Source organism: Falco peregrinus, chromosome 3, assembly GCF_023634155.1.
Source record: "Falco peregrinus isolate bFalPer1 chromosome 3, bFalPer1.pri, whole genome shotgun sequence".
NCBI classification, from domain to species: domain Eukaryota; kingdom Metazoa; phylum Chordata; class Aves; order Falconiformes; family Falconidae; genus Falco; species Falco peregrinus.
In genome coordinates this window covers 70,938,842-70,966,514 of record NC_073723.1, presented here as the reverse complement: position 1 = coordinate 70,966,514, position 27,673 = coordinate 70,938,842, and the positions used below count along the sequence as shown (strand labels likewise).

The window sequence follows — 27,673 nt, the reverse complement described above, 5'->3', positions numbered from 1 at the left end:
TTGAAATATTCTTCAGAGAGACTTCCATCTGCTTCTTTGTTCTTTTCCAGGACTCTTCCACTGTTAGCTATCTTGACAGCAAGACTGCTGTCCCAGGTCACTGCTGGCATTACATCCAACTGCATGAGAGGTCCTGAGACTACCTCTCTTGATCCAAGAGGTGAATCTTACAGAAGGAGAACCTTACAGTCTCAAATAGGTTATTTTCAAAGCAAACAAATATACACAGGTGAAGACTGAGCTAAAATCTAACATGGCTGTATTTTCTAACAAAAATCAGAACCAAAAAGCCTGTAATTGGAAAGATCCCTCTTATCAAACCAAGATCTAGTGGTTAACTCTGTTATTCTCCCTTTAGAGGAAAAGCTGGTGTCCTGGATTAGTATCAGGTATGTTTATAGCTCCCAAATACTGGAACGCTCATCTAAGAAAGGATAAATACAATACAGTGTAATAAAAACAAGTCAGAACATGCTTAACAAGAACTGAAAGACAAGCCAGTGCTTACACAAGTTACTCAGGACAGAAACCCAAAGCTTTGATTTGTTTGTTGTTCTTTAAATGGTCATAAAACTTAAAACTACTTTAATATTGGATGTCCAAACTGAGTTACTTTAAAGTTAAAACTTCAGAAAGCTTGAACCCTTGTGGCTCATGTCAGAAAAGCATACTTTTCAGTTTTATGCTGTGTGTCTGTTCTGAACAGGGACTGCATACCAGCTACATGAATACGTAAGTACATATAACAACACACATACTACATATCATGAACATTCATTTTTATGTAGATCTAATACATTACCAGACCTCTAGAGACATTTTCAAACACATGAGATATTCTTGTTGCTGTTTTCAGTAGAAATCTGGAAAAATAGAGCACTTCGATTTTACAGGACGGAGAGAATTTACCAGCCTGTAAAGCAGTCTGGTTTGAAGAGCACTTCAGCGGGAGTAGAAATGCATAGTATTTGCATTAAAAAAAAATTAATAACCCTTCTAGACTCTCAGTGGAGGTTCCTGGGTTCAGCCACAGTGAAAGGGATTTTATAGCACTTGTCAAGCAGAAAGCACACGTTTAATAATGAATAAATGAAGCAGATAAAGCTACAAGAACTCAGCAGCACAGAAGGTGAACCAGGCTATGGTATTTCACAGCAAGTGTCAACAGAGGAGTGTGCTCAGGCTGAAACAAATGGGCATTGCAGAATCTGAAGATACACTTGCTGTCTGGGGAAAAACGCATTTAGCAACGGAACATCATCATGATGCAAGAGGCAGCATGCTGGGTTCAGAAGATTTGGTTTTATTACCTTATTTCAGTTACTCTACTGACCTTAAAATAAGAGTATAACAATAATCTTTGAAATTTATATAATTATGTAATATGTTAGAGCCAATTTGTTATATATTTCCTAAGTCACAGGCCTATCTAAAGCAGCAGTTTGTGCAATATTATATGCATTAGTATACGTTCATGGGAGGGGTGATCATAAAACACATGTAAAACCTCAGCATCCATTTTATGCATGAACTCTGCCTACAGGAATGGAAAAACATCAATACCCCTGTTACAGATGCTTGAAAGCCACCTTACCACACAGTGGTATAGAAATAACTGCAAACCCCTCCAAATTTTTACCTTTGTGTAATGCTAAAACCAGCTCAAAACAGATTTTCCATTACAGGGGAATTAAAAAAAAAAAAAAAAATTAGAAAAGGAGCATTTTTCTTACAGTAGCAGCTTAACACTACTGCCAGAGGCTACCGTAGCCCAGATACTAAATTTCCTCATGTCAATGCATCCACAATGCCCTAAGCATTAACCTAATGCCTAGTCCAACTGGCCTGTCTCCACCACGCACCAGCAGATCCACTAATCCTCAGGCTGCGCATGAAACTGAACAGAGTAATCCAATCCACTCTTCACCCTGCAAGGGCAGGTCCAAAAGCCACCTGGGAATGCTCTATACTTAGACCATGAAAGATTACAGCTAAGGTACCAAAAACCAGGTTTTGGTCACATTTTACGTAGATACATTTCAATGGTAATTACAGATGGGTAATTCAGAGAGCCTAACAATGCAACAGATCAGTGTTTAATGGATTTCCACCATCTAAGTTTAAAAGACATAGCAAGACAAATTCCACCTGAGCACAGTTTATTTTTTTGTTTCTTCTCTTAGACAATGCCATCAGATTATCCAAAGGTCAATTATGAAAACCTCTCTGCTCCTCAAGGCAGGGTGCATCTGATATCCACGAATGTAAATAAATACGATTACCGGACTTACTCAGTGTCCTTCAAGATACTAGGTGGTAACAGCCACACTGTACCAAACAACTCGGATGGCTCCCCAAAGATGCATCTGGACCCTACATGTTTAAGGATTTTCCAGCATATTTTATTATATTAAATCTTGATTCAGATCACTGAACCTGAAGACTAATGCACAGCTCGGAACAGTTTTGGGGGACAGAGGAGCAACGTCCATGCACTACAGCAAGTCTGTCACATATTTTAAACACACTTCTGCAACCCTCTTGTCAATTTGCTACATTTACCCCCGGGGTAATCCTACAGAAACAAAACCTATGCAATTTGTGATACTATGACTTTTCTTTCAAGGGTAACTGCAATGATGTAAATAAATAAGTGTATGAAAATAACACCCTTGACCAAAGAATCCGAAAGTACTATACCAAGAACTAAAGCCCAGTGAAATTGGTGCAGTACTTATAACCAGTCCCTTTGCCTGGTCCATGGAAAATACACTTCAAGAGAACACAAAAACAACTAAGATGGCTTGCTTAATTCCTGCTAGGCTTCTGACTGAGAGTCTCATGTCTCTGCCAGCTCTTCCTCTTCATGTTCCAGGAAAAGCTGCTATTACCACTTCAGAAACAGTGACATAGAGAGGTGGAGAAAGTTATTCCTCTTCTTTTTGCCAGTTCTGTCAGGCTGTATATCTCACTTTGCACAAGCTGAGTTTTTTTAGAAATATTACCATTAAAGCTAAGAACTTGGCAGGTGAAGATGGCTTGGGAAACCATTTCTGAGGCTGGCCCCTCACAGGACGCGTACAGTGAAATGGCTGGTAAGAGCTGACAGCAAGCAGTCCCTCTGATACAGCTCCCTTACTTTCATTCCTCCATGCACTGAAAGAAACAGTACAGCTAGTGAATCCCTTCCTCCCAGCACATTCTAAAGCCAAATAGCACCATGCAGGTTCGTGCATCTGGCAAGAGAGGGGTCTAGCATTACAGAATTGTACAATTGTGCAAGCAGAGACATCACCTCCTCCTCCAGCGCCGCCCAGCCTCCTCCTGCTACCTGGGGCTTGGACACAGGAACAAGGTTACACAAGGAAGGGCCACACTGCAAACGTGCAATACACAGCCTACTCCACAGCAAAGCTTTCTTTGCAACACATCAAGGTACAAGCATGATAGCATTCCTCCTCTCATTAGGATCTAAGCTACCCTGACACTACACTGCACTTACTCAGAGGCAGAGAGCATCAGCACCAGGCAGCTCTGGCTCCCGAGCAGGCAGCACTTGCGAAGGCAGAGGAAAGGAGGTCCCTTGTGCTCCGTGTCAGGCACAGTTCACTAAAGCCTTCCGCACAAGCTTAATGCTGCTCCTGGCTGAAGGGAGAAAGCACCATTAGCACAATACCAATCACATCCCAGAGAGCAGTGGAAGACTGGAGCAGTTAAAAGAGGTGAAAGGGGAGGCTGAGAAGCTGACTTACCAACATTTCCTTCAATTATGCATACATCCTTAAGGCCAGTCTTTATTTCAAACAATTGTCTGTAACATTTTATTTATGATGAGAGTAAACCGACACTCCAAAAAGAAAAAACAAGATAAGGAATATTCTAAAATATATAAGGGAAGATAAAAATAGAAAAATAGAACACAAAAAAATGGGAGATAAATAGAAGAATAATGTATTTTGGGCGGACTCAACCACTCAAGCTGAACAAAGACCTACTAAAATTGCATTAAGGCTACATTGTTACAAATTAATACCATACAAAAACCTGCAGGATTTTAATTTCACACAATTTCACGCACAAACAACTGCAGATCCATCTAATAGCGTTACAGGAAATACTTTAAAAGGATAGCATTACACTGGAAACATCACATGAAAATAACCCATCTTTAGGTTTTAAATATTTTGAAAACATTTAGCAAAAAATACAAAAGAGAAAACTACATTTCCAAGGCTTATAATAAGCATTCACCAAGTTTAAGAAATATCTGCCAGCTGACAAAGATCATAGTTTAACAATAACAGGGCAAAAAAAGCAACGTGTTTTCAGTGTCAGCATTAAGCCTACAACCACCTAAAATCTTTCTAATTTGAATATGCACTCTTACGAGTTGAGACCTGCAAATCTTGCCATTTCTAGTATTATTCAGTACAGGCAAAAAACCCAGCAAGTTTATAATTGAAACACAACAAACATCCCTGCTTCATTAGGCCACTCCTCATGACTTTTCTTGGCATTTGGCTAAAGATTGAACACATGTTCTTTTCTGGAAAAAGCTTTTTCAAACTTCAGCTGACATACCTACATAGAAGCCTAAGAGACTCAGCATTCAAATTCTCCTGTAGTTTGCCTACATGGTGTAGTTAAGCAAGTAAATGGTAGAAAAGCGACTTCGACATAATTTGTCAGGGAAATAGTACAGATTAGTAAGATACAGTTAAATTCATTAGCAGAGTCAAATCTCTTAGATGTCTTCCCAAAGTAAAGAAAATATGAGAAATTGGGTAATGCAGCATTGTATTCACAGACAAAACCCTTTTAAAAGCTATTTTACACTCTTTTAGACTGCTCTGGCACTATCCACATAATGTAATTGCATTTAAATTGCCATGTTATACTACAGTTGTTAACCTGTTCTGTTTTCACTTTTTTTTTTAGCCCAACAGCTCATCTACCTAGAGAGACAGAGACAGTAATGCAAGCGAGTTGCATCCATCCTGTACTATCTTGCTTCCCCTCAGGACAAGCATAATTTGCACAGCACTCTGAAGACGCAAGCAGTTGTTTCGAATTTTGTTGTCGCTTTTGTTTTTATTTTTAACCAAAGAAAGCTGCTTTGGGAAAGGTGGAAAGAACCTAAAGCCAGATTATACTAACAGCTCCATAATGCCCAGCATGAACCAAACTGCTTCCATGATGCAAACAACATAGATCTAGCATAGATTTCTATGAAACCGGAGAACAAGGAAGCAGAGAACTTGGCTAGTAGGATCAGGTAAAACTGTATACAGACTAAGTTTAAGGCAGCCATCGATATTTTTTAGCATAGCAGCATTATGGTCTGTCCACTGTCCCTGTATTTCTGGGGATACTGGGGTCTTTGGAGATAACTTGTATTATCTCTGTAAAGAAAGGAAACAGAAGCGGGGGAATATCCTGTTGGGAAAACAGGGATACTAATGTGAGAAGGGATAGACTAAAAAGCAAACCCAAGTCCTGACGGTAATGTACACACAGGAAAGTTTCCAGGGACTTGCTGAAGCAGAGAAGATGCAAGGACAGCAAAGAGGGAAACTGAAAGGTACAAAAGGGAGCATAAAGATACACACATTGTATGCAATAATCGTACACAGCATACATCGATACACTTGCACAAAAAAAGACACCAGCATCTTCTTGAGGTAACAGAAAGCCCAAACACTATGCTTTTCTGACACTTGCAAGGTGCAGATGTGAACAGTGACACAGTCAAGAAAACTGGTTATATTATTTTTAAAAAGTGTAAAGTGAAAAGCGTATTTAAATATAACAAAAACACCTATTTTAGATTGGGGATACGAATAAATTTACCAGGAGAGTAGAAATTATTACTCATCAATGTATCAGTACCTAATAAAGCTAGTATTTCTTCAAATATTTACTTTATATTATCTTCAAATATTGTAAACAGCAGGAGAGATGTCAACTAAAGTCAGCTGCACTAAAAATCCAAACATCTGTATTGACCTACCTTCACTGCTCCTCAAGCTTTACATTGGAGTAGAAGCTCACATGCACAGCTGTAAGAGGTATCATTCTTAAGCACCAGGCTCAAGTGTTTGTTAAGAGATGAGCTTCTGAAAGGCTTCCCCTTTATCAACAGTTTTGTGTGAATAGTTTCAGTCTTGCTAATGGCCTTTAAGGCAGAGAGGGAGAAGCCTTTTCATTCAAAGGTCGACCCTGAACAAACACAGCAGCGCCCCGTCTTCCAATTCAGATCAGGGTCAACAGCCATTCACTTCCCCTAATCAGATCTGAGTAGAAACTGCTCTGCAGCAGCTGTATCACCTTGTTTTCTTCCCAGGCGCCAAGAATAAGTACGTATCTACAACTGCTCAAATCCTCAAAATTTCACCAAGATCTACAAAAGCAGTGGTTTGACAAAGTTTTTGTACAAAGTTTTTGGTACAGGGGGAGGATTGCTGTTCAATCAGAGAACTGAGGATGTGTTCAGTGAAAGAGACATGTACCTGAAGTGCTTATTCCATAAAGACATGCCTCCGGCAAGCACCTTTCAAGCACTCGGAGCAGAAAATGGAAATGGCTTGCTCTGAGCAACCTCAGCCTCCCAAGCCCCTAGCTATGAGAGTGTTGCAGACATCCCAACCATACCGCTGCCTGCCACACAGGCAGCATGCTGCCGATTGCCTCTAACTATGGAAAGAGGAAAAAATTTAAATCTAGTTGCTGACCTATCCAAAAATGACAGAAACAAACACCACTTGAAAAAGCATTGCAGGACAGAAATCCTAGGGGGAAAATAGACCCAGCCTCTCCCCTTTTGTTTTCCATCCCCACATACACATTTTCTGAAGCCCATCCTGCTGTCACACTGGCCTTCCACTGTATGCAAGGATATTAACACCATTTGTCAGCCAAGGGAATAAACTGCACATCATCCAGCACCCATGAGCCCAGCCCACAATTCTTTATTTTTTTTTAAATAAAGGTCACTTTGCAAAAAGCATCCAGAAACATAACCTGTCCAAAGAGCTGCTCCCAGCTTGCTCACAGTTTCTATCCTGCAGGCACCTTTGCATCAGCCCCACAGGACACATGAACCCTTTTAATTTGCATTTGTTCAGAGGAGCGAGGGCTATGAGGATTCGTGCGCAAAGCCCCCTGACAGCAATATGACAATAAGCAGCTACTGTTCAGCTGATGGTGGAAAGCCTTCCCCTTTACTAAAACCCCACCTACCTATCGCTGTCCCAGAAGCTTGCTGCCCTGGTTCCCATGGGGTCAGGCAACAACCTCTTCCACACTCACCACCAGCCATGCAACTTCTTCAAACTTTGTACCAACCAGCAGAAACTTCTTTCCATTTGCTGATGTTCAAAATCACATCCCACAGCTATTTGGACCTTATTCTGCAACCCTGACTCCCCAAGCCAGGGTAGCTCTTCCCTCACCCAGCAGGCCAATTAATTTGGTTAAATCCGTTTCAGGAGTGTTGGGTTAGCAGACTCTGGCTCTTATAATTAAGTTTTCATCACAATAGTTTGTCATCTTAAATAATCAAATTAGGGAAGCTATTGTTAACAAAAAGTTATCATCCCCGAGTTGCCAGAGTGAGTGTTCTGGAAACACGGGGCGATTAGATAGGCACAAGGGCAGAAATCGGCTTGGAGACTCTGATAGCAGTACAAAGCAGTTAGCAGTAGTTATATTTGAAGAATAATTTTACATTCTGGGCCTGTAATTACATTACACAGAATTAAATTACCACCACCATAAGAAAAAAAAAAATGAAGTAGAATTGCAGGTGATCCAAATTAAGTATTTCAGTAATCAGACACATCAGTAACATTCACCAATTTTCCCACCACAACAAACAGTTGAAGAGAGGGGCTCTAAGCAACAACAAGCATTTTTCACAGTATGCTACACTGACTTTTCAATTAGCAGCCTTTGTGGCCTTTCTCAAGCTTACTGCATCCTCCTCCACATGACTTACAGCAAAGTGAACTACATTCTCTGCACGAGAAATCTTTTCTTAGACTAAGTATCTTCAGACAGACAAAACAAACCATAAGAGAAAAAAAGAAAAAAAACCCACACAGAATACGGACAAGGTTTTTGCATTTATATAATATATATAATAACACTTATTCTGTTCCCTTCCAAGCTTTGTCTTTCTTGGGTGAAAAAAAAAAAGCCATCAGTGGAAAAGAGCGACTGAGACAAGAATTTGACCCTAATGCTCATTTTCTATTTTTTATTTCCATCTTTTGGGGAATTATATGTAATAGTCAGTCTTCTGCCACTTTTATGCACACATTTCAATGCAAATCCTTGCTTAGGAAGGCTCTATTTCACAAATAATCGTGGCAGGATGTCAAGCCCTCTAGAAACAAAAGTACATTAGCAAACCATTTTGGTACATTATATATTCAGCAAAAGAAGTAGAAAGTGTGACAGTTATTAAAAAAAATGTTTTCTAATTGGTTTATGAAAAACTGACAGAATGAAAGATCCCATGAACAATTCAGGGCCATGGTGGAATCCTGTCTCCCACCATTCCTTTTTTCCCCAGCAGCTGTTAGAGCTGTGAACAGACTTACTGGGTCTGGCTGAGCCCTGCAGCAGCCCTCCCAGTACTGTGCTTGTACTGGTGGCTGGAAAGGTGGTGATAACACTCCAGTGTTTAGGCTACTGCTGGGCAGTGCTTGCACAGATTCAAGGCTGTATCTCCAACCTTCCCTCCATCTCTCCCCAGCAGGCTGGGGGTGGGCATGATCCTGGGAGGGGACACAGCCAGGACAGCTGACCCAAACTGACCAACATGATATTACATACTATATGACTTCTGCTCAGATACAAAAGCTAAGAGAAAGGAGGAGGAAGTGGGGGCATTCGTTATTTAGCAATTGCTCTGGAAGACAGATGTTGTATGTGTACTGGAGCCCTGCTTCCCAGGAAGTGGCTGAACATCATCTGCTGATTGGAAGTAAAGAACATCTTTTGTTTTCCTTTGCTTCCACACATGCAACTTCTGCTACTGCTTCATTAAATTGCTTTTATCTTGACCCTCAAAGGTTTTTTTCATCTTATTTTTGCCCTCTTCTCCATTCTGCTGAGCAGGCAATAGAGTGGCTTGGTGGGCACCTGGCATCCAACCAAGGTCAACCCACCACAACAGAAAAACAGAAGCCAACAAGAGTAAGTTAATGTTTACATTTCCTCCTTCCAGAACACCGATAAGGATATATGCACCCACCGGTGGGGGTGCACATGCAAAGTACCTGAGCGAGAACAAAGGCAGGTTCTTTCAGGGCATCGAAAGAGGAGTTACCTTTTCTTACTGTTCCCTGTGTGCCCCAGTTGCCCAAAACTAAAGAAAGGGGGAGCAAGCAAGCTGCTCATATGCTGTAATGGTTATACTATCCTCCCAAAGTGTGCAAAGAATACACCATACTGTCAATGTGCAAGAAATCTTCTATGCTTCAAGCAAGTGTCAAAGAACACATACAACTCTGGCAAGTAATGCACTCAAAAGGACATAAAAGTGCCAGGACTGTAGAATATCTACATTTTGCCTGGGTAGCCAGAGAAAGAGGACTGTTTCTGTTTGGTCAAAGGCCAATTTAATTAAGCAAGTAGGTTTTACCCTTAATGCAGAAAACCTGAGAGAAAGGAGCCTCACAGTTTACTCATTGTACTATTATGCTAAAAAGCATGTCAACACCGATCTAAACACAAGACATGGTTCGATCTAAACACAAGTCAAGGATGCTTTGAGTGTGGGAAAGAACAAAGGGGAAGAAAAAAAGAAAAACTGGAAGTAGGAATTGGAAGTGGAAACAGGAAAGAAAAGTAATTTCCAACCCCACCAACGCAAAGAAAAGGGAAACACTTCTCTCAGCCTGGTTAATTCCTTTGATGGCTAGTTTCCCCTCCTAGAAATGGAAGCAACTCAACACAGAGGATTTCAACATTCACATGCACTATCACAGCATCAGAATGCTAAGTCTGTAAATCTTCCCACCAGGTAAAAGTATCCCTATAGATCAGTGTCTAAAATAAATGTAGATTTCAGTAAAACTTGCACAGAAATGAGGGGTTTTTTTAAACAGTTCCTGTGTTGGAACTATATACAACTGCATGACTGAATTAATAAATTCTTTTTCCAGCAGTACTCTTATTATTTCAGTTTTCTGCAGCAATCTTACTGGCCACAGTTCAATTGTTTTGCTAAGAGGCGCCTTGTAAATGTATTAAGATACATTTTCACATTGAAGTATTTTTTGATTACTCTACCTCACTTCATTTAGATTTCCTGACATGAGGGATGTACCAACACCTACTTCCTTTCATCTTCATAAACACACACTTAAGATATATGTCATAACAGTCAGTGTTCGGGCAGGGAAGAGGAAACACCATTATTTTAAAAGAACGTCCATATTTAACATCATTATCACACACCAGCTGTCATGATATAAGTGCAAGATTGCACACATTTTATGTAAAACTAACCTTGGACAACCCTGTGAGCTTCATGCTCTTAGTGATTTAATGTAAGTGTGTATTTTTTTAAGGCAAGACGTTTGCACCTAGATAGATAAATCCATCTCTATTGAACAGAATATCATGGATGGATCAAGACAAAAGATGAGCAATGGAAAACAAGCACCAGAACTTCTAATCCCAAAATAGTTTTGGCAGTGCAAAATATTACTGCCTCCATCCAGAGACTACCACTGTTATCAAGCACAGCAGCTCATACAAGCTTTTCTCAACTGCTTCAGTAGAGTCAGCCAGGTTATTCAAGCAGTATTCAGAAGCCACACAGCCAGTGCACAAGTTAGCCATAACTGCTCCCTTAAAATTAAATAGATTTTTTTTTAAATAGAATTTCATCCTTTTCAGTCTTTAGAAGCAGAACATGAAATCTCAGACCATGTACACAGAACAAATATAAACCTAATTGACAGGAGTCAACTAAAAATTTTGTTTTAAAAGCCCATGGAAATACCCATCCCAAAAAGAGACAAGGACATACAAATTACTCCCAGTGAACCTGTAATGGGATTTCCTAATAAAGTGCTGTTGGTCACTACACCACACTATTCTATGGCCTTAAAAAAACAACAACCAAGAAAAAAAGAAGGGGGGAAAAAAAAAATCCAGACCAGCCACATAGAGACCATGGTCATGTGCAATAGTTCCTAATCTTTAATGTCTAAAATAATATTATTTTCTAAAGGAAAACTAATCTCAAAGGCAACTAGACTGGGAGGTTTCACTTTTATTAATAGTAAAGAAACAAAAAGAGGAATCCTGAATTGTGGCCTGTCATGAACCACTCCTGAAAACATCAGTTTATCATAAGGAGCTGGTCAGCTCTATTTAACATATTGCCTTTATTTTACAATTTCAATTTCTCAATGATAGCTACTAATTATAATAAATCTGATAGGAAGAAACTGCAACAGGAAATATTCAGCAAAATCCTGTACAGACACCTTGGCTGTTTTGAGGGGGGAAAAGCAGCACCACAAACAGCAAAACTAAGAAGCCCAGTCACTGAGGCCTCTGGGTTAAAACAATGAAATCCCTCTTGTGATCAGGGGAAGTAGTAGGTATAAAGTTTCTCTTTTTTTTTTTTCTGCCTGCTTTGCATCCCCCACCACACCCCACCCACCCCAAACCAACTCTATTATCATTACAACTGAGAAGTTGTAAGCTGGCTTCGTGAGGAAGAAGGTAGCAGACACTCAGCATGATGCCTTAAGCCTTGTCATTGTAAGAAACCAGGTTTAAACAAAACAATCCCACAACACCAAAGCAGTCCTCGACTGACTATGAAACAACGATGTCTATCTATTTTAACCCAGTAAGATTACTATTGCAAGAACTATACTGACGCCAAACACAGTGGGGTCTGCTCCTGCAGTCGTACTCGCCCTCTGGCTGAGGGCCACATGGAGCCAGCTACAGGTGGCCTGCCCAAGGGCTCTGCCAGCTGCCTGCCCCCGGCGTGGTGCAGGTCTGTGATACAAGGAGCTGTGAGAAGCCTTGGCCAGGGCTCCCCATATTGCTCTGGAGCTCTGGCACTCAGCCCCTGCCTGACCAAAGCCACAGCTGTACCTGCACTTGGCCATTTTCCTGGCTGAGCCTGCCGCCCCAACCCAGCTGCCTGGCCTGCCCCCAGCTCTGCCCCAGCACCACAGCACCGCCCCCAGCCACCACCCCCAGCCCTGCTGCCTGCCTTGCCGGCCCACGACGTCACTGCGCCCATCAGGGAGCCCCATGATGCCTGTTCCCCTCACCAGCAGCAGCTCCTCCTTGGCGGCTTTTCACCTTTCAAGGCTTTCTCTATACCTGTGTGTTTCCTCACCCTCCCTAACAGCACCTTTGCTCTGCCAGAGTATCAAGATGACTTGGATAGGGCTGGGGTTTGGCCCTGTTCACCTGAGGACTGATCTTCTGCCCGTTCAAACTGGTTCTGCCCATTCAAACACCTGAGACCTGGTACCAGCACACCAGAGGCAGTTGAGCAGCTTGCCACATTTACTGGTTTGCATCATTATGGCTAATTGAACAACTGCAGATTGTGATTACTGAAGCACCAAGCTCACTGTGCAGACTGAAAAAAATCTTTTTTACATCAAAGCTGCTAGTCATAACGTCCAAACTCTGGCATCCAAAACGGAGATCCTAAAGCACCTTAAGGCAAGCATGGCCTTTATCCACCAATTTCACCAGTTTAACATTGGGACCTTGTTTCAAACAATACCAGGGTTTACACATTGCTTTTTCTTTAGTCTCAGATTCAAATTTCCATCTTAATTATCAGAGGAATATCCTATAACAGAGTGACTTAAGTAGATGGTTATATCCATATTCTAGTACTCTGCACCATGAATACACTGTGAACAACAGGGCCAGAGGTCAAGTCTGTTTATAGTCACCTGCCAAGGGCAGTCATTTTTAAATCATCTCCCTTTCTCAAAGTGGTACTGACTCTGCTGCACTTCCCTAGGCAGGAAGGATGAGAGATCATTTAATTAAAGCACTGATTTGGGTGCCAGGGGTCAGTGCCAACCTCTGTGACCAACCTCCTCTAACACTTTGGAGCATATTCCACCACAGCTCTGGGGTTAGCTAGGCTGAAAGCAACTGGTATTTCCTCCTCCTTAAGTGCTGGACCCAATGCATGCTATCTAATTTGCTTGTAAACACCCAACTACAAGTAAAGTTTAAACCAAAAATCTCAAAACAATTAATTGCCACATGTGCACTCAAGAGACTGTGCTCAGAAGATTAAGATTTCAAAACTAAGCTCTCCAGAGTCGAGGAGCAGGAAGGTTACCCATGCAATCATATTTGAGCCCTCTGGTGCATACACTTAAGGAAACAGCTTTTAATTTCTCAATTGCTTTTGCTGCCAACACTTTATTCAGCATTCAGCCTGACACACTTACCCAAGGTATAGCAATTCAGGATTCAGTTTTACTCAGCCTAGTCAGAATGTGACCACATGCATTATTTACTGAATACTGTTAAGTTTCAGCTTGGAGTACAAAAAGTCTTAATTTTGTTGGCAGCTTTCCTGTGGCATTTAGTATTAAGCACCTGCATGTTTCTGAAGCAAGGCTATTTATTTTCAGCATGACTTCCTTGAGGAGAGCATGGTATATCTCCTTTACTTCACAGGGAAGAAGTGAGACTGTGTAGACATAGTAAGGCCAAAAAGTGTCCGTTAATTTGAGGTACCCAACTTAAGGTGTCGCTGGTGTCATTTTTTTCAGAGCACTCTGCATTTCAGAGCACTCTGCATCCTCAAAAGGAACCACAGTCTCCACTGGCCTCTGCCACAGCAGACAACACTCAGCACTTCTACAAAAAAAAAACCACATAAAGATCACACATGTAATTAGAAAAACATTGTCAAAAAAGTGCCTTTAGCGATTTGTACAGCTTCATACAGGGCAGTTTTCTTCTGTGGAAGAAGAAAACACAAAATTCAACCCCAGCAATCAACAGTCAGTTTCTCTATCCATAAGAATATTCTTTTTTGCAATATAAATTCCCTGCATTTTTGCAAAGAACAAATGATTCTACCAGGCAACACCCCCTTCAGCAATTTATCCCCTTGAAAGACTTACCCTGTGCACTGAACACAACATGCACACACACAAGAAGTGTTCACTAACTTGTGAACCTCTTAAACAGATTCCCCCCCTTTCAGTGCCTCTTCAGTCATAAAAGGTTGAAGTCCCCCACTTGAGAGTTAGGAGATTAAAGAGAGAAAAAACATCCTAGTCATCACATTAAGGTATTTTACTGCTGAGTAGTACATCCCTCAGAAACTTTACTGACAATTCAAAGCTTGATGTTCTTTTGGTCCCATCAGATCAGAACAGTATTTCAGTATTTCCACAATATATTTCACTATTGATAACAATAATGATTCTGTATAAGTCAAAAAGTCAATCAAGTGTTAACCGCTTCAGTGAAACTGTCAGCCTTCCCTATAAACACGGCTTTCAAATAAATAGAGACGATCAATCAACATTCACATACTCGACCTATTTCCAGTATAAAACCAGAAACTCTAAACCCAGGAGCTATATATAACATAGATATTATGCAGAAAATATTTCTAATTCCTTAAATAGCTGCTCTCACTGAAAAGTAGACCACTATCTAGTCTTACTGCCCAGCGATGAGCAACATGTACTTTATGACGGTAATTCAGAATTGATTAATATGTTGCAGTTTGTAAAGACAAAATAGAATATCTGCACGGGGAACGTACCTAAAATCTGTAACGACAGTTTTGACAATGGCACTTTCAAACATGCACCAGCATTTTTACTAACACAAGTCACCAAATCTCAAATATCTTGCAAAATACTATAGCAGCACTGTACTTATTTGTGTTTGTTGTTCTAATTCTTCTGACAGAGAGGTACCAAAAGAACAAAGAAATAAAGTTCAGTCTTTTTGCATATCCAAGTATTCAAGATAATATGCAAGTATACCAGTTCATTACCACAGCTCGCTTATCAAGAGAGGCCAGCAAAACTATTCTTGAGAAAACAGGAAAGCATACTTAAGTGAGATTAATTTGACACTTTACTCCACTACAGTTTTAGGAATGACAATGGAGGATCTCTCACATTAAGCATTTCTTTTAAAATGCAGATATATGACTTAACAGAGAATACTAAGAAGTGGTCGTTTGAGTTCAAAAAGCACAGTAGTTCTACTGCTCCATGCGTAACACCTTCAGAAGATTCTCAAAACATATTTTATCATTTTGAAACCTAACCAGCAAAGTCAGCAAATTATTTTAGAAGAGGTTTTAATAATAGCTTACTTTAGCATCAGTCCACAACACAATACCCTAAACTCTGAAGAATTACTCAGTGACAAACATGCGTGTAGATATGCATGCCTGCACGTCAACCTGCTATGCAGGCTAGCAAGAAAGTAGGAAAGTAAGTGATATGCATATCTTATGTCACACAAAGTTCAAAGAACCTTTGCAGAGGAGAATTAATGGCTTCTGAAAAGATACTGGCTTTTCCTTCACACATGTAATCAAGAGTTATTCTATCATACTTACCAATATTTTGTTATCCACTTTATCTCCCTTGGTTTCCAGCTTTACTTTCTTCTTGACTGAAATTTTGATTTTCCTCCCAATAACATCCCTGACACTTTCTGAAATAAAAGAAAATATCTTAATTCAATCCCTTCAGCATCACCATGAGAAGGAAACAGACCACTGTCATGTTTTCAGTAAGACTCAGAGCTATGTTGCTCAATTGCACTCATGGAATCCTCATGCATATGCACAGTACTTAACACAACCTAACACAAGCAGAACTTTTTAAAGTATGTCATCCACACACTAATTTATGTCTACTATGATAGAATTATCGATTCTATATGCCAGGATTCTAAACATAATTTAATATTTCTTTCCAGCATTACTTTAACATCAAAAGCATTCCCAAGACAAGCCCCAGCACTGCTTATCTCTACTCTGGGAAAACACAACAAATTCCTCATTTGCTATTATTTGTACCTGAAAAGCTTGCTAAAACAAACTAGCTTCTTGCATTGCAAAAATTTTAGCCTGTTGTTGTTAATAGCACAGAGGCTAAACAGGTCAGATAATGGAAAAGCATACATTTTGCACTCTGTATTCAAGTTGTGGAGCAAACCAGACAGACCTCTAGATACTAACACCTGACAACTACACCAGCAGATGCAATGGAAGGCAACACTGATCTTGGTCCAAGTCCCAACAACAATGTAGCCACCTCATGATGCCAACACCGAAATTACAATAATTGCCATAATGTTTTAATATGTATATGCATACACATGTACGTGCAGTCTCTGCCAAGTACCAAATGAACCAGCCTTTCCCCTAAACGTTTGCAACCTGGCCTGAAGGGAGCATATATACAGGGAACCATGTCAGAAAGCTTATACAACTACTGACACTGATGTAATTGGGTGATAAACACGGGAGTTCATTTAGAAGAGCCAATCTGGCACCTTCCATAAGTTTCACTCCCCAGTCCCCACAGGAAAGGGACGAGAAAGAAATCTTTTAAACACATTAACCTATTTCCAGCACTACAACTGACATCTGTAGGCAAGTCTCCACCCTCCCCAGACACACACTTTGCCCTCGTGCATGCTCAAGTTTAAAGGCTAAAATTGAAGATAATGGGCTATTACTAAGGCTTTTAATTATAGTGCTCCGTATAGCACTTTTCTGCACAATTTTCATCTCGTAGTCAGGATAGGATAGCACAAACGACACACTATTTATTAAGGCTGGACGTTTAGTCCAGGCCACGGCATTCTGCCTGCAGGGCAGGAGGGTGTGCAAGTAAGAAGCATGCCTGGTTGGAGTGGCTCTCCACCAGAAAGAGCTCTTTCTGCCGAATCGGCATGCTTTCCCCAGGAATTTTAATTTTCCTATCGGGAAACAAAAGCTCCTCGGTAGCAGCAGCTTGCCCTGCGAGAAGCCTGCCCCAAGCCACGGCAGCCCTGTGGCAGACAGCCAGCGCAGCCGACTCCCCAGGCAACCCCTTGGTCAGGAGCCAGGCCACAAGCTCCTGGAGCGGCCAGGTAAGCAAACCCCGGGGGAAAGTCCAGCCCCATGTGAACTGTTTTCCCAGGGCTGAATCTCCCGTGTGTAATGCCTAATTCTGGCCTTTTTCCTCCCTGCTTGAGAACCCAGAAGCAAGCTGACCACCCAGACTTTTTCATAAAGCCCTACCTCCTTGCAAGAAGGAAAGGTATTACTGCTGTCTCTGCTACTTTACCTCCACCGGCAGCCTCTACCTTTTGGTCTCTCCTCTCCCACAGACGGCTCCAAGTGTCTGTGTCTAGCAAGGGTCTTCCTCCTGAGGCACCAGCGTGGGAAGACCCTCTTCCTTTCCCTGTCCCACAGGTCCCACAGAGCAACAGTGGGAGCAATTGCAAGCCCTCGCTCCAGTGCTCTTAGTCCAACAAGCCACAGGGAGAGAAAGGGCCAGGAACCCAAAACTGCAAAGCATCAGGATGTCAGTTCCCTCCAAAGCTCTGGCTAGAAACACTTCTTCAAAGAGTTAGATACAGATTTCATAGACATTCCCCATATGACTTAGGACACTTCCTTACACATTGGGTGGGTGGCAAGGAGACTTGTCAAGTAGCTTTTCAGACTAGAGAAATGGAACCATAACATTCAGGTACATATTTCAAAGTGCTCATCCATTTCTAATGCTGGAGACCTTAGACACCTGCACCTCAGAGAAGCAGATCCAGGTAAGGCAACAGTAAGACAGGGTTTTTTGAAAACTATGACCTACTAGACTCAACAAAGGTCACACGGGAAGTGAGTAACAAAGCAAGAACTGCAGCTCAAACACTCCTACCCCCAGTTTAATCTCCACACTCCAATCACCAAGTGTTAACACACAACCTTTCATCCTGTTCTCAAAACACAGGGTTACTACAAAAAGTCTATTTAAAAGTTTAAAATTTTAAGATGCAGACACCAAAATGTTGCTAGAAATCAAACCAGTCTACATTAACAGATCCACACACCCCAGAAAAGTCCTTGACAAAGCAAGCCGGGTAGCTGTAGGGTACCAGGGCTGGGTGGTAATTCTTAAAATTGTCCAAAGCCACAGGAGGAGGGGATGTGTGAAGATGCTCACTTTGCTCTTCCTCATAACATGCACCACACCTCACCTGCAACACTACAGCACAGTGCAGATCCACAGTGAGTACCACCATGTATTAGCACCTCAAACATGCCTGGCCATTTTAAAAAGAGAAAGTTAATGGTTTTGACCACAGCTACTCCTAGCACACTTCCCAGCTCATCACTGTTTAGTAGTAAGCTATAAAGCAAACCACGTGGACACTAAAAGGATGGCAACTTAGAGCTATTTTGTGTATACAGAAAAAAAAATCTTCTGTGGCAGCTGCAACTGTCCATCCAGATTTTTGGCAATATTTTATAAATGCTAAAAAACAGTTGCCACTGATAGCGCTGACTGACAAAATTGAAGGAAATGCAACAGTGTGAATGAACTAGGTAAGGTCTGAAGGACTGCATTCAATGCAATATGTACCTGGTTGCCTGACAATTTTCTGTTTCCATCTGTCATTAAGGCAACACTTAGAATTATTCTAATGTTGGCAGGATCTTAGATCTCTCTTCAACGGGCAAAACTGCAACTAAAACCAAAGGAAGTTTGGTCTGAGTGAGGTGGCTGGGGACCAGGCCTTGAGCATCAGACCTATTACCCCCAAATGACTCCAGTTACCAATGCACCGCATAAATGATCCATTTACCGAAAGCTGCCCAGCAGCAATGACGACGTTTTCAGGGTCCCTACCATCGCCTATGATTTCCTAAGCATATACCACGCAGCCTGGGGGGTTGTGTGCATGGGGCCATAAAACTTTAATTACAAATACCCTCGCTCCCTCCTACATACCTAGGAAAACGAGCCTTCAACTATGCAAAGCCCAGGAGAAAAACAAAAAAACAACGACCAGAGCCAGCGCCGGGAGCCGCAGCCGGCGCCGTCAGGCTGAGGCGCCCCTCGGAGGACCTGCCCCGGCCGGGCACGGTGCGGGTGTCCCGGCGCGGGGGGCACGGGCGGGCCGGAGCAGCGTCCCCACAGGCCCCCAGAGCCCCGGCCCTACCCGCGCAGCCGCCCCGCAGAGCGGGCGCACCGGGCGCCGGGCCGAGGCCGCCTGTCAGCGCCCGCCGCGGCGGAGCCCCGCGATGCCCGGGGGCCGTTCCGCGGGCGCAGCCGCTGCGCGCCCCCGCCCCCCCCCGCTGCCCGCCGCAGGCCCGCAGCCCCCGCCCGCCCGCTCCCCGCACGCAGCAGCGGGGCCAAGCGCCGGCGGCGCGGCCTCGCCGCCTCCCGCCGGCTCCTCGGAGCCCCCCGACTCCCCGCCGGCACCCGCAGAGCCCTCTCCGCTCCCCCAGCCAGCCCCCGCGGAGCTGCCCCCGGCTCCACACACACGCCCCCTCCCCGCCACCGCGCCCCCCCCGGGTCCCCCCGCAGCCCGCCCCCCCTCCCGCACCCGGCACCGCTGCAGCCCGGGGTCGCGCACGGCGGCCTCCAAACTTCCCCCCCCCCAGCTCCCCGCTCCGCGCAACACCTTCCCCCGGGACCCCCACCCCCGCCGCCATGCCCCGTTCCTTACCAATCAACTCCTTGGGGACGTCGGAGCTCTCCTCGGCCATGGTGGCGCTGCCCGGCGCCCGGCGGTGCCCGGTGGCGGGGCTGCTTCAGCGGCGCGCCGTCCCTCCGCCAGGCGAGGCGAGCATGCAACCAGCGGGGCGGGGGAGGAGGGCCGGCCGTGCGCCGCTCTGTGGTGCGTGTGTGCAGTGTGTGTGGTGAGCGCGGACGGAGGGAAGGGGCTTCTCCCGCCCCGCGGAGCCCGCTCCCTCCGCGCTACATGACGCCCCCGGCTGCCGGCGCGGCCAGGAAGGGCATCTCCAGGGGAGGAACGGCCCGCAGGCAGCCGGTCAGGCGCAGCGCGCCGGGCTCACGGCGGCCCCCGCGCCGGCTCCCTCCTTCCCCCCGCACGGCCGGCCCCTCCGCGCCGCCCGGCTCCCCCCGCCCGGCACCGGCGGCTCAGGCGCGGGCGGGAGGAGGCGGTGGCAGCCCCCGCCCCGGGAGGGCTGGCGCCCTCACCCCGGCCCGGCCTCCTCACCTCGCGAGAGCCGCCGGGAGCCGCCCGCGCCCACCCAGCACCCGGCGGCGGCAGAGGCGGCGGCGGCCGGGAGCATCACCCTCAGGAAGCCATCGCGCCCGCCCCGCCGCCGAGAGGGAGGAGGAGGGCAGCGGGCTGGGAAATTCAGCGCGGCGAGGCCGGCCCCTCCTTCGCCCGATCAGCCCCCAGCGCTGCGGCGGGCCCGGGAGGGCGGCGGCGGGGGCCATCTGCCGGCGGCCGGGAGCGGCGCGGCCCGGCCCGGCCCCCCCCCGCCGCCGCAGGCCCCGGCCGCCGCCGCGGTGCCTGGCCGCTGAACCGGCCCTCCTCGGCGGACAGCCTGCCCGCCGCAGGTGCGCCTTCAGCCTTGCACCGCGGGGCTTCTCCTCTGCCTGCACGTCACTGAAAAAGGTGTTCGGTGTGAAGGGGGCGGCTGTCATCTCCAAGTCAGTCCTCGCCGCCTGGGAAAGGGAATGCCCGGGCTAGATCCCTTCAAGCCCTGGAAGAGGGCGACCTTTGATCTGAACTCATCTGCCTCTCCCTCACCCCACCACCTTATCTCCACAGGGATGGCAGCTGCTTCAGCACCTGTTCTGACGCCCTCGCTAGAGATTGCTTAGCAAACTCCTGGTGCAGGGAGAGGCAAGGCTCCGAGCTTGTGCTGGGCTGAGGGGAACCGAACCTGCCTCCTTCCCCAGGACCAAAGAAAAATCCACCAACTGCAGCATTTTGCTTGTTGCACTTCCCCGTTGAGAATTTTTGTCGTGTGTTAACAACCACATTGTAGAAACTTGGCACTCAAGCTGCCTAATTGCGCCCACAAAAATAAGGACAGAAAGATGCACCCAACAGGGTGAGAGCAAAGGAAGAGGTTTGGCAGCTCTGGAAATCCTTCGGCTTGCTTCTGGTAGCATTGCCTGTTTTCAGTGAAAGGATCATTTTCACTGCAGCAGGACTGTGATTGGTCGCCCTCCATCCTAAAGGGGTGGATTACTGCATAAACCTCATATTTCAAGCACTCTACAAGTGAGTGACGGATCAGAAAGATCAAAGTCGTTAATGTCTAATTAAGAAATCCAAAATGCACTCAGTGAGAGCAACAGTGTAAATCCAAGAAGAGTTATTTTGCAGGTGCGGTACCATACTGCTGCACTCTGTGTCTTGGGGACAACTGCATACCTGGTCTTCAGAAGAAACATGACTAGCAGTTTGAAATTGCTGTGACTTGTCAAATCATTTTATTATGATTCCCCATGGCACCAACCAGATCTCTAAATAATGTCAGAGATTGTTTTACCAACACAGATACAATTACTATAGAAAAGGCTACAATTTGCTCTCTTTCCGGTTTGCTGTTTACATGTAATGAATAAGAACATCCTTTAAAGAAAACAAGCACAAAAGTGTATATATTAGTAAAAGTGAATATATTAGTAAAAGAACATAATAAAGAAGCTATGTGGTTTTAATATACAGACATATCAGTCAAATCTTTTCTGGCTACGCATGTGTAAATACATATATATATATATATATATATAAAATGCACTGTATTACTCTTCCATTGACAGTCCTCTGCTCTCTTTCCCTCACTGGATCTGCACCCTTTTCTAATGTATGCAGAATACCTGCTACCTCTTCCTTTCCTTTCTGCCAATCTTTCTTCACAGCTCAGCCGAAAACCATGGTTCTTGCTTGCTGTATATACAAGCTTACTCCCACTGAGGAACATGGACATCATTTGAATTGAGAAATTCACATCTTTTAAAATACCCAGGATGGAAAAATCAGACCATTAAGTCTGTATAAGAAAGGCCATGTAATTTCATGCCATTATTTCCATATTCGGTCTAATGCCCTAACTTCCAGAAAGGTATCTTCTCTTCCATCAGTATTCACCTGCTCTGCAAAAAATGTACATTTTTGGATGTATGTCCTCCTATACATGAAGCATGACAGTTTCTCATGCTGCACTAAACCACTGCCTTGTTTCTGTCTGAACCAGCATTTGAAGCATAGACCTTTCTTCCTTGGCTGCTGCCAGACAAATGCAGGCCTCCCAGCATGCAACAATGATGTGTTCCTTCCAGGCCGGCCTGCCTGCAGCATTCTGCTGGGATACTGCTAGAACCTCCTCCCTCCTGGCTTCCTACCGCACAGGCTGGCCAGCACAGCAAGCCCAGGACGTGTAAAGGAAAAAAAAAAAATGGCAACAGGTAGGACTTTTTTGTTGTGGTTTGTTTTTTTTAAATCACCAGAACTATAGGCTAATGAAGTAGTACTACCAAAGCTAGTGTATAATTCCTGGTTTGGTGCCTAGGACCCTGGGCCTGGTAGGGGAGGTACAGACTAAACTCAGATGGATTAGTGCCCCCAAGGCAAGATTCAATCAGCAAAATTCCCATTCCTTATTCCCTGGACAGGAGGCAGAATGTGATCATCCAGGCAGGCTGCTGCTTCTGCTTCCTGTTCCTCCAGCTACAGTAATGCCTAGATATCAGTGCTATCACAAAGTCAGTCTGGCCTGTGAAAAGAAAGGTATTTTGAATCCCGAGGGTCTGCTTCCCAGTGCAGAGAGGACTGGACCACCTTCTAAGGGATCCCAAACAATCAACTCCCAGAGCCTCCCAAACAGAAACCCTTCTCCACAGTTTACTGGCAAAGCCGCATCATTGAGAGTTTGCTGGCTTTGTAAGGCAGTGTGATTTTCATCCTTTCGTGTTGACCCCTTACCCTCCACTAGTCAGTTCAGCAGGGATGCAGTTGTCACAGACATCTTCCCCAGTAGCAAGGACATTTGAAGAAGTTCAGCCCCTTACAGCAAGTCATCCATACCCACCCGGGGCTGTTTGCTGCTTTCCATGTTGTGGCAGTGTGAGAAATGGTGATACTGTGTTGTAATCTGAATCAGTGAAGTGAGTCAGAAAGGAGATTTTTGTCATTTTTTGACATTTTAATAATCTTTTCTCCCTCCTTGCAGACCGATGGAGGCACACCGGCAAAACTGAGGAAAACAGGGGTGCCCAGGTGGGACAACTGGGGCAGACTCAGCTGGGTTTCCTCCCCTATCTCAATGGAATTCCTGTAACTCTCAGGCACAACTCGTGCCCTGAGGTGCTTCTGAGCAGTCCTTGCTATTTTAACAGGGCCTCATAACCTCATGTCACCTGCATTGGTGCAAATGAGAAGTACTTGGCTGCCCTAGCTATCATCAAGCTCCAGCAGTAGTGAAACATTGCATATCACAAGTGCAGCAGGCACGTGGAGAATGGAAAGAGACTGCATTGTCTTCTGCCAGAGCAGAAGATCTATGATATCATTTCAAAAGTCATTCAAAGTGTAACTGATTTGCCCACCACAAGAATTGGATCTGTGTGGTTTTGTTGGAGGTATTTTTTCTCTAAAGGCTGCTCAAGTTGTTGTAGTTTCTGGCATGACAGAAATGCTGAGAGTAGTGGGCTGGATCATGTGTGAGTTAGGTTTCTGCAGGGAATGTTGCAGCATCCACAGCTTATATTTAACTGACAGTAACAGCAGGGGGGAACAAGGAGCTTCAGAAGACATTGATCAAGGAGACATTTGACACAGAAAGAGATGGGGGAGGGGGTGGAAATGTCCTCAAAACTGCAGCCTTCATGATCAGATTAACCATTAATTGCATGAAGCAAATTTTGAGAAACTTCTGACTCCACCTCTCACAGGTCTATATTATCATGGCACCTCACACCCTGTATTGACATACGGTGTAACGTATTCCCGTTTTTCAGCCTGTCTGTTGCCCTTGTCCTCCTTTTCAGCCTAGCTCCTGCAGATAAGGCAGGTGTCAATATGTTTCTGTGCCAAGCCATGTGCGCTGTCATAAGGTAGGGTATTCATAGTCTCAACTACCACATGTCTTCCCTGCCAATTCTTATGCCTCTTGGATTGTGGCTTTAGCACTGAAGAATCTCAGTCTTTTTTCCTGAGAAGCAATAGTATGACATCATCAATGTTAGGATGTGATCAGCTGATCAGTTGCATGATCCTACACTTGCTGAAGCCAGTGGAAGGATTACGGTTGCCAATAGCAGGTGTCAGACCGACATTCAAGTCACACCCTGAAGTCATCCTGCTGCAGAGGAACTTCATGGTGGGAGGAAGCAGATGATTCAATCCGATTTGCAAAGCTGCCTTGCAGTGTGCAGCAAAAGCTCAGAACATCTCGTGAAAGTAGGCGAAGCACATGACACACTTCCATTTATGCCTGAGCTCAGAGGTTCATGAAGTCTACCCATCCATGCCAGCTTTATTTCCACTTAGCCTAAAAATAATTTTGGGCTCTCTACAGTTTGTTGTTTGTTTGTTATAATTTTTACCCAATAAATATTTTTGTGTTCATTGTCTGTGTGTGGTGATACCATTAAATGTGATATTTAGGCCCCTCACATTGATCATATCTGTTCGGATACCTGTAAATATTTCAGGACTTAGGAATGTTTTGACATGAAACATTAATTAGAAAAAAAGCAGAAAACAAGTAGCTAGCTAATTGCACAATAATAAATGTCTTGTATTGCTGAATGATTGGATGCTTGCTTTGGATTTCACCAGCTGAGAGAAAATTGATAGGGAAAAATGCATGTCCTCCATCAATCACTAGTCTGGCAAAGGAAATGACACGGTTGTAAATAGTCTTCTGTTGTTATTCGTGACTTAGTCTTTGCAGACCCTTTACTCCGGGTTGCTGTATGCTCTTATGATTATTTCAGTACCTTGTACACAAAATCCTTCATTTGTCTCGATTTTAAATAGGGTGAATATAAATGCAGCAGCAAATATGCATATTTTGATAAGGCATACTTTGAATGGTACTGTTAAGAAGAGAATTACAAAGAGCAGCTGATGCCTCATGAAAATCTTAATAAGAGAAATCTATTTGGAATAATTCTGGTTACTATACTATATTTGAAGACAGAAGGGGATAAAACCATGCTTGCTAGAGATAAACCTGGGGGCAGCATGCCAGTGTTTGAGGGACAGTGTGCTAGCAAGGTCCTTCTGTCTGCTGTCTCAGCAGAGGCAGGGCATGGCGATCCATGCAGCAGCAAAGACACAAGGGTTATTGATGTGTTAGAGAGCACAGGAGCACCTGAGAATGGTCATGTAGGAATCAGGGCTTCTCCCCCCAGAAAGGTGGTGGGGTCAATAGCCCAACTGATGTACTTCTACACCAGTGCGCACTGCATGGGCAACAAACTGGAGGAGCTGGAAGACATTGCACAGCAGGAAAACTATGACATAGTTGCCATCATGGAAACGTGGCGGGGTGACTCGCACAACTGGAGTGCTGCAATGGATGGCTATAAACTCTTCAGAAGGGACAGGCAAGGAAGGAGAGGTGGTGGGGTAGCCCTGTATGTGAGGGAGTGTTTTGACCGTCTAGAGCTTGACAGTGGTGACAATAGGGTTGAGTGCTTATGGCTAAGAATCAGGGGGAAGGCCAACAAGGCAGATATCATGGTGGGAGCCTGTTATAGACTACCCAACCGGGCTGAAGAGGCAAACAAAATATTCTGTAAGCATCTGGGAGAAGTCTCATGACTGCCAGCCCTTGTTCTCATGTGGCACTTCAGCTTACCAGACGTCTGCTGAAAATACAAGAGAGCAGAGAGGGAACAGCCTAAGAGGTTCCCGGAGTGTGTGGAAGATAACTTCCTGACACAGCTGGTCAGTGAGCCAGCTAGGGAAGGCACCCTGCTGGACCTGCTGTTTGTGAGCAGGGAGGGACTGGAGGGTGATGTGATGGTGGGAGGCCATCTTGGGCATAGTCATCATGAAATGATAGAGTTTTCAATGCTTGGAGTAGTAAGGAGGGGGGTCAGCAGAACTGCTACCTTGGACTTCTGGAGGGCAGACTTTGGTCTCTTTAGGAGGCTGGTTGGCAGAGTCCCTTGGGAGACAGTCCTGCAGGGCAAAGGAGCCCAGGAAGGGTGGGCATCCTTCAAGAAGGAAGCCTTAAAGGCACAGGAGCAGGCTGTACCCATGGGCTGAAAGACGAGATTGGAGGGACTAAGACCAGCCTGGCTGAACAGAGAACTCTGGCTGGAATTCAGGAAAAAAGAAAGAGAGCTTGTGATCTTTGGAAGAAGGGGCTAGCAACTCGGGAGAACTACAAGGATGTCATGAGGTTATGCAGGGAGAAAATTAGAAGGGCAAAAGCCCAGCTAGAACTTAACCTGGCTACTACTGCAAAAGACAATAAAAATGTTTCTATAAATACATTAGAAACAAAAGGAGGGCCAAGGAGAATCTCCTTTATTACATCCTTCATATAACATCCTTTATTGGATGCAGAGGGAAATATAGTGACAAAGGATGAGGAAAAGACCGATGTACTTAATGTCTTCTTTGCCCCAGTCTTTAGTAGAAAGACCAGTTGTTCTCTGAGTACACAGCCCCCTGAGCTGGATGACAGAGATGGGGAGCAGAATGAAGTCCCCATAATACAAGTCAGTAATGCTACACCACTTAGAGACACACAGGTCTATGGGGCCAGATGGGATCCACCTGAGGGTGCTGAGGGAGCTGGTGGAAGTAGGTGGTCACTGAGCACTGCTTCAAATCATTTATCAGCAGTCCTGGGTAATCATGGAGGTCCCAGCTGGCTGGAGGCTATCAAATGTCAAATAACAAATATCAGATATCAAAACCCCATCTACAAGAAGGGCTGGAAAGACGATCTGCAGAACTACAGCCTTGTCAGTCTGACCTCAGTGCCAGGGAAGGTTATGGAGCAGATCATCTTGGGTGCCATCACATGGGCATGTACAGGACAACCAGCTGATCAGGCCCAGTTTATGAAAGACGGGTCCCACCTGACTAACGTGATCTCCTTCTATGACAACGTGACCTGCCTAGTGGACAAGGGAAAGGCTATGGATGCTGACTACTTAGACTTCAGTAAAGCCTTTGACACCATCTCCCACACCGTTCTCCTGGAGAAACTGGCTGGTCATGGCTTGGACAGGTGCACTGTTCACTGGGTAAAAATCTGACTGGCTGGCTGGGCACAGAGAGTGATGGTGAAGAGTCACATGCAGCTGAAGATCAGTCACAGGTGGTGTTCTCCAGGGCTCAGTACTGGGACAAGTTCTGTTTAACATCTTTATTGATGATCTGGATGAGGGGATTGCGCACATCCTCAGTACGTTTGCAGATGACACCAAGCTGGGCAGGAGTGCTGATCTGCTTGAGGGCAGGAAAGTTCTGCAGAGGGATCTGGACAGGCTGGACCGATGGGCCAAGGCCAGTTGTGTGAGGTTCAACAAGGAGAAGTGCTGGGTCCTGTACTTGGGTCACAACAACCCCACACAGTGCTATGGGCTTGGGGAAGGGTGGCTGGAAAGCTGCCTGGGGGGAAAGGACCTGGGAGTGGGGGTGGACAGCCGGCTGA

General features: G+C 44.8%; 1 protein-coding gene across 3 annotated transcripts in view; it reads right to left on the bottom strand.

The window, feature by feature from the left end:
* The window catches only part of CARMIL1 (capping protein regulator and myosin 1 linker 1), a 241,305-nt gene extending 220,908 nt beyond the window's left edge, over nt 1–20,397 (bottom strand). The window contains exons 1-3 of one of the 3 annotated variants that reach the window (XM_055799395.1): nt 20,245–20,397; nt 19,732–19,897; nt 15,620–15,717 (exon numbers count right to left, since the gene is read on the bottom strand). In XM_055799395.1, coding sequence (XP_055655370.1) covers nt 15,620–15,717; nt 19,732–19,771 — 138 coding nt within the window. In that variant the 5' untranslated portion in view covers nt 19,772–19,897; nt 20,245–20,397. Of the gene's footprint in view, nt 1–15,619; nt 15,718–19,731; nt 20,213–20,244 lie in introns of those variants that run through there. The other 2 variants (XM_055799396.1, XM_055799397.1) reach the window with 2 other exon arrangements.
* Nucleotides 20,398–27,673: the final 7,276 nt, after the last annotated feature.